This window comes from Myzus persicae, unplaced genomic scaffold, assembly GCF_001856785.1.
Source record: "Myzus persicae strain clone G006 unplaced genomic scaffold, MPER_G0061.0, whole genome shotgun sequence".
Classification (NCBI taxonomy): domain Eukaryota; kingdom Metazoa; phylum Arthropoda; class Insecta; order Hemiptera; family Aphididae; genus Myzus; species Myzus persicae.
This window is the reverse complement of record NW_019100796.1, coordinates 18247-26158: the sequence shown is the minus strand read 5'-3', so window position 1 is coordinate 26158 and position 7912 is coordinate 18247. Positions and strand designations below refer to the sequence as shown.

Genomic DNA, 7912 nt, shown 5'->3' with positions numbered 1-7912 from the left:
AAAGTAAAACAGCAAGAGCTATGACCAAAATAACACCAACTCATCTATCTCCTAACCCTTTTTAAAAAATGTCCTGCAAGTTAGCAATCCAACTCTTGAGTAATTCTGTATCTGCAGCTATAAAAACATGTGTGGCTACTGGGCAACTAAAATCGAATACAGCACTACATACTTCAGAATTTTTTAATGTCATAAATAATATGTTTGATTCGGCAAACAGCAAAAATTTATATGACCGAAATCCAAACAGAAGACCTTTAAGTCCTAAAAATTCAATAGTGTTCGACAACTTGAAAAAAGCACAAGCTTTATTTAAAGAAGCGGTAAAAGTATGCCATAAGAAAAAAACAATCAGTACGCCCCCTTGTTTTATTGGAATAATTTGGACGATATCTGCTATTTTAGAACTATACGAACAAGAAAAAGTAGACATGCAAATCTATCTGCCAAATAAAGACAATTTTTTAATGACAAATCGACTAACTCAAGATATATTAGAAAATCTATTTTCAGTGATACGACAAAAAAATGGCTACAACAGAAACCCCACAGCCCGCACGTTTCGCTGTTGTTTTGGGCATATATGTACATATAGTTTGATGAAATGTTTGACATCATGTTGTAATAATTGTGAATCGGATGACGATGAATTTATAACTGTTGCAGTATTGAAGGATGTTCCTGTAGAAAACTTAATTTTATCAGAAAACGGTGAATTGTCAAATGAAAATTATGTTCACGAAACAACCGATTCTGACAATAGTTTAAAGTCAAATGAAGGAATTTATGATGTTGACTTATCACTGGAGACGTGTTCAATAACTTATTTTTCTGGTTATTTAGCAAAAAAATGTTTTGATAAATTTAATTGTGCCAACTGTAATTTAATCAAACCAAATGAACACTTAGCTGACAAAAAAGAACTTTTAATTATACACAAGGTGTTCGATTATGTGCAACAATCACAAGGCTTAAAAGCTCCATCTGATGAGCTAACACAAATAGTGACAATATGTTTAAATATATTTAAAAATACATTTCCTAAAATTAAGAGCTCAAAGCAAATTTTAAAACAACTTTTGCATAAAGCCGAAAGACAAATAAATAATCATTTTTTGGTTTTACAAAATTCGTGTAAAGATCACTATGAATTTATTTTACAGCTGCTGTTTAGGACACGCATTTATAAGGAATGTAAGTGGATTAATGCAAACCTTGGAAAGCGAAGTTATCAAAATGCAGCCAAATTGCGAATATTTGAAAATAAATAAATAAATAGGTAAATTATAATTTTGTAATTAATGTTTTGTTATGTATGCAGTGTACAAAATAAGTAATTTATTATAATATTGTTACATAAACAAATTTGAAATAATAGGTAAATAAAGTTGAAGATAAACTCAATTGTTTTGTTAATTTACAATTCTCCTTGTATTTTTATTATGAAAAAAATATAATATTTTTGCTTGAATTTTATTAGAAGTTAAATTTTAATAAAACAATAAATTGTAAAATAGGCTTAGTCACTGGTCACAGGCGTAAGTACGGTGTCACAGTGGTAATATAAGTCAATAACAGTAAAAAAAATTATTTATTTTGCAGGGGGGTAATGATGTATTTATTATTTCCAGTGTACAAATTGCATTAGTCGTAAAATAAAAAAACATTTGAATGAGTCTAATTAGTTTTTTTATTTTTTAAACACTTGTTTTTTGAATATGTTGATGAAAATATTTTAGTCATGGTTTAAGAAATCCTTCTAGTTTATTCATTTTGTTATTACTTTTGTGTCATTAGTTTCGACGTATTTCAAAAGTAGTTTAAATGTTCACAAGCGAGTAGGTAATCGAATTTCAGATAAAAGCTTTTTATGTGAGCAAATTTCGAGCGAAATTAGCTGGTCTGAACTCATCGCTGAACGGTTTGTATTCTGATTCCTAGCCGCCAGCGGCGACGACGTCTGTGAATGCAATCGCTGAACTACTAGCTACTGCGGTCTGCGACGCCGCCGCCGACGATGTTTGACGACGACGCACGACAACAGTTGTCCGTGGCGACGATTACGGCGATTAGAAATAATTATTTTATTTTATAGGCCGAATTCCTTAGCGCCCTCTATTGGGAGTAATTACGGCGCAGCGTATTATGTACTGCAGTGAGCTATCTATAGTATTTATAATCAATGAAATCACCATATTGCAGCTTCTTAATTTGTACAAATTATTTAAATTCTGAAGTTAGTAACTTAAAAGTTATAAATCAATAAATGATCGACATCGTATAAAAAAATAATAATTTTAGTTAATTTATTAATTTTATTTTTTTTATTAAAATAATTAATAATAATAAAATAAAATTTTATTTCGTAAATATCAAACGTATTAACGCAAAGCCAACAAAAGCAAAAAATTACAAATGTATACATTTNGTAATTACCTCTTCTATAATATAGTATATAGGTATTTTTCTTATAATCTTAATAACAACCGAGTTATTTGAGAAAAACTGATTTTTCTTGCACAAAGCGCGCTCTAGCGGAGGTAGCGGTCATCAAATCTTAGGGGACTTTTAGTATGTTACTTAGTACCCTTCAATAAAGGTGTATACCAAAATGCAGCTTTCCAGCTTTTTTTTCCGCTATTTGTCAAAAATGAGTCTAATTTGCCTGGACTACATGTCCGGGCTGTGGTAACGTTACTCCGGCACCGCCTTTGCCGAATGTTGAACAAATACAATTTTTCTAGGTACCTACTTTATTCTGTACAATTTTGTACACCTCCCCGAAGTCCGAACACGAGTTTATATGATTTTAATATAAGTATATTGTTGAATATAAGACTTATATACTTATAGTGTAAACTTGGATAAGGTATAGGTACCTAATATACCTACAGTAATTAGATCATAAAACAATATTTAATTTTAAAACCAATAGGTAGATACATTTTAAGTTTAATACCTAAGTTAATTTATTATAATCTAAAGAAAAGGCTTAAAAATAAATATTAATTAACAGGCAAAAGAAATTGCTTTGCTGAGAATCTATAAGCTGAAACGTGAATGATTGTATATTATTAATTGTTTCAATAAATTGTAAACAAAGTGTTAATCATAACCTACTGTGGGTAGCTAAATATTACATTTTCCGGGCTGGCCCGTTCACTGTTAAATTAATTATTAGGTATGAATTGGTAGGTAACTTAAAAAATGAGCTTATTCTGGAGTTGGGTGACACTGCGACAGATATTTCAAAAATTGGGTGTATTTTAAAATTTAAAATTTGAAAGATTAACCTATGCCTATCGGTTCTCATAAATTAACAAACACATTTAAATGATAAATATTTCAAAAATCAGTGTAATATGTTAATATGTAATAAAAACTGTAATTCACTATTATTATAGTAATAATTTTACTATATTAATATTTTTAAAATAAATTGTCAAGCAAGATATGGGTACCTATGAATATTACAAATTAAGAATATTCTGAATTCTATTCTTTCTTCTTATTTCTAATATCAAAACTAATAGTTAAGTATTGAAACTAATGAATGAACATTTGCTATGTCGTACGTGTGTAAGCTGCAGACAACAAATGCGTGCAGGGTAAAGTCCTCTTAAAACAGTTAAAACTAATTAATAATTAATATTTTAAGAAATTTAAATTTGTAAAAAAAGATGCACGATGATTACATTTAGTAAAATAAAAATTATTTATTTCAAAAAGTCTATTATAATTTATAAATACTATGAAAAGAAATCTATTACAGATTTATGTAGACTTAATTGATTACCTAGGTATTTAATATTTGAGGAGAATCGAAATGCACATTTTGAAAGGAACTCTATATAATGGGTATGAGAATATATTTATTGCTCGATGAAACTTAATTCACTGTTCAATACTAATTGTAATTACTAATTGTTTAGGTACATTATGCCGTTTTGGTAAGTTCAAGTCCAAATTTGTAAAAATTCGTTCGTATGATCTAAAGAAGAGAATATGATGAATCCTAACTGGCAACAGTTTTCAAAATATTTATCCTACAAATGCAGTACTTGGGATGGATAAAATACTTTTAATATTTTATTTAAATACAAAGTATAAAAATTTTAAATGAAAAAATAAAAGATACACAAGATATATTTATTCTGAATAAATAAATACAAATTACAAAATATGTTTAAACAAAATTATATATTTATATGCGCATAGTACCAATAATATTACAGTAAGTTTTAAAAACCGTCAAACCGGGTGACTTGGAACGATTGTGTTATTTTTTAATAACAGCGTTTAATTTTATGATAAAGTAGGGAAAAAGAACGGGCCAAGTTGGTTGTCACGACACGAAAACGAGTGGCCTGATACGGTGAACCACTCATTAGATTGTAACGAGGAGAGCGCAGAAATAAAAATAAATGCGATAAGCGCTCTATGCACTACGGCAAGTGATATAAATATCATAAATCGTTATTCGTCTTTTGGTAAATTGTTAAGAGTCGTAGCATATTGTTTACGATTTAAAACTAATTGCTCACGTAAAATAAACAAAACAGGCGATCGGTGCCGACGAATCGGTAATTTAAGTGCTGATGAAATAAAAATAGCAAAAACGTCATTAATTAAAGTTGTTCAAAGAGATGAGTTCGCCAATGAGATAAAATCTATGCTTAACGGAGAGGCAATATCAAGTAAGAGTAAGTTATTTCGTCTGCGACCGTTCTTGGATAAGAATAATATAATATGCGTGGGTGGACGATTAAAACATGCAGCATCAATTTCAATTTTCCAGCGTAACCCTATAGTGTTACCATCAAATAGTAATTTCACGAAATTGTTGTTATGTAACGAGCACGTAACACTAATGCACGGAGGTCCACAAGCCATGTTATCGTCGGTACGCATGAACTACTGGCCAATTAACGGCCGAAATTTAGCACGAAATATAGTAAACAAATGCGTTATTTGTTTTAAACAAAAACCTATTATAATGCAACCGATAATGGGTGATCTGCCTAAACATCGAGTATCTCCGGGCCGCGCGTTTCTAAGATGTGGAGTGGACTTCGCCGGGCCCTTTATGGTTAAAACTAGTTCTCGAAGAAATGCCCCGAAAGTGAAGTCTTATGTAAGTGTTTTTATTTGTTTAGCTACGCGAGCTATACATCTCGAGCTCGTCAGTGACCTGAGCACCGACGCCTTTATCCGCGCATTAAATAGATTTTTTGACCGTCGGGGAAAAAGCATTGTAATCTACTCAGATAATGCAACGAATTTCGTCGGGGCCAATATGGTTTTTTTGTGCTGTCCATTCTGTTTGTGTTAAAAGTCGATGACTGATAAAATCGTTTGGTGTTGTTTCTCCGTTAAGATATTGTGTTAGTCTATTTTTTAAATTGGGAACTGTGCCCGTGGTGATTAGGTTTCGTTTAGTGAGTTCAATTATTAACACGTTGACTACCAAGCCTTCTTTTCAAAAACTGTCCTTCTGTACCATGAGGGTACTCGAGTTCTCTCACCAGGTGTCTTATTGTGTACCGTGAGGGCACCCGAGTTCTCTCGGTACATCTTGTGTTTGATGCAACATTTACGCCATCTACTTTTATAAAATTGTACTAAATAGAGTTAAATCGTCATTAATAATACGCTATCTACCTGTGGTAACTGTGGGAGTCCTTGGGTTCTCTCAAAAAATATGTTATTTGATATTTTATAAAACAAATATTATTCACGCAGAATTTAAACAATTTTATTAATTTGAACAGCCTTATGTATTTTTTAAAATTCATTGATGCATCAGTCTTTGATTACATTAAAAAATAAAACAAATAAAATAAAAAAAATATATCAAAACAAAATTAAAATGTCATGAATAAAAAAAACTTAAAATTTCTGTCTCTAATAGTAACTCACTATTCAAAATTAAGTATAATCTCAAAAAAAAAAAAACAATTTAAAATTAATTATATTTAAGAATTATTAAAACAATTATTTATGAGCATTTTGAAAACATTCCAAGCAAAAAGCTGGTTTATTTTCACAAGAATCACAAAATGTTATTGTGGTCTTGCAAATTTTTTGTGCAACTTGCCTTCCTCTTTCATTTACAAGTTTTTCATAACATCTAACACATCTTCTTCTTTTTTTTTTGTTGCTTTGACCTTGTGTTTCATTTGTTTGTACCAATTTATGTTTTCTAGATGATGGGGATATATTTATTTCATCTTTTTTTTTTATTAATTTTTCAATAATCTGCTGTCTAAAGGCTGATATTTGTATATTTTTCCCAGTCAATTCTTTGTACATAACTAATGCATTTACTACAGATGTACCAAGCAATAGTTGAAACGCCACTTTATGGTACCATCTTATGGATTTTCTTAAAGGTGTGAAATAACTGTTCATTTGGTCTGACACATCTATTCCCTGTTTATTTTTATTATAGAACACAATTGCTTCAGGTTTCTTAACTTTCTCTCCATTTCTCGATATTTTTCCTGTATCAACCATTTCAATACCATGTCTAGTGGATACCATTCTCACGTCCCTCTTATCCTTCCAAATACTGACTACTACTCCCTTTCCATCTTCTTTACCCTTGATTTCTCCTTTTTTCAATTTTGAGTTCATTATATCTTTAGGAAATCCTTTAGAATTTTTTCTTACAGTGCCTACCATGTGAGTTTCTTTACTTAATAATATATGAGCTAAATTAAGACTTGTATAATAATTATCCATAATTAGAGTTCTACCTTTATTTAAATAATCAGTCATAAGTTGCAACACCACTTTAGAGGCACAAGTTAAGTCATTGCCTGTAGGTGTTGTATTTTTACCACTATAAATAATCAAATCATAGGTATAGCCAATATTATCACAGATTTTGAATAATTTTACTCCATACCTGGCTGATTTACTAGGTATGTACTGTCTAAAACTAAGTCGCCCTCTAAAGGGTATCATTGTCTCATCAATGACAACATTTTCACCAGGTACCTTATACTTTTTAAAATTATTGACTAATTTTACAACCAAAGGTTGTATTTTTCCCAGCCTATCACCATGAACTATAGTGTCATTGTCAGCAACATGGAAAAATCTAAGTAGTTCTTGAAACCTATTTCTAGGCATGATTTTAGGAATAAATGTATTGTAAAACAATGGTTGCCGACTCCAATAATCAGATATCTTAGGGTAAGATACAAGTCCTGTGTACATTACTATGGCCAAAAAATTTTTGATTTCTACTTCATTTGTATTAGTCCAGTTCCATTTATACTTTAATGCTTGCCTATTTGTTTCAATAACAATAATTTGTATAATATCATCACAAAGAAAACAATTGTAAACATCAATCGGTTCACATTCTGGCCCCAAATCACATAACAACTGTCTATTATCAATAAAGTCAAAAGTACTTTGATTGAATCCTAAAAATGAAAGTGAATATTAGATATAATATATCAATAATTTTTCAAAAGTAATATACTTGTTACAGTATCCCATTCCTGAATATTTGGAAAAATGTCATTAGAAATAGAATCTTGGGAACTATTTAAAACTAGAGTATTCGTACTAGGATCTACATCAGTATCTGAACTATCAGAATGTTCGTCTTAGCTAGTTGGTATATACTCACTGCCAGAATCGTAATCGAAATCTGAGTCATTTAAAGCATCTAAAATATCATCTGAGTTCATGGTGTAAGTTTAAAAAATTACGTTTTGGTTTGAAATTATGTTCAATTACTAATTAGGTATTTATTTTTTGTTAGCATAATTATTAATTATTGCAATGATAAGGCGATCTGGTGATAATATTATTATGATATCACACAATGACAGTTATCACGTGCATACGATAATGATAAATAAATATTAGAAAAATTAGAAAACAAATGTTCATG

The 7912-nt window shown here is 30.2% G+C and overlaps 1 protein-coding gene across 1 annotated transcript; it reads right to left on the bottom strand.

The window, feature by feature from the left end:
* Nucleotides 1-5994: 5994 nt before the first annotated feature.
* Nucleotides 5995-7706, bottom strand: LOC111043043 (piggyBac transposable element-derived protein 4-like). Its single transcript, XM_022327828.1, has 2 exons — nucleotides 7646-7706; nucleotides 5995-7436 (listed from the first exon to the last, which is right to left on the bottom strand). The coding sequence occupies exons 1-2, from the start codon at nucleotides 7704-7706 to the stop codon at nucleotides 5995-5997; spliced, it is 1503 nt and encodes a 500-aa protein (XP_022183520.1).
* Nucleotides 7707-7912: the final 206 nt, after the last annotated feature.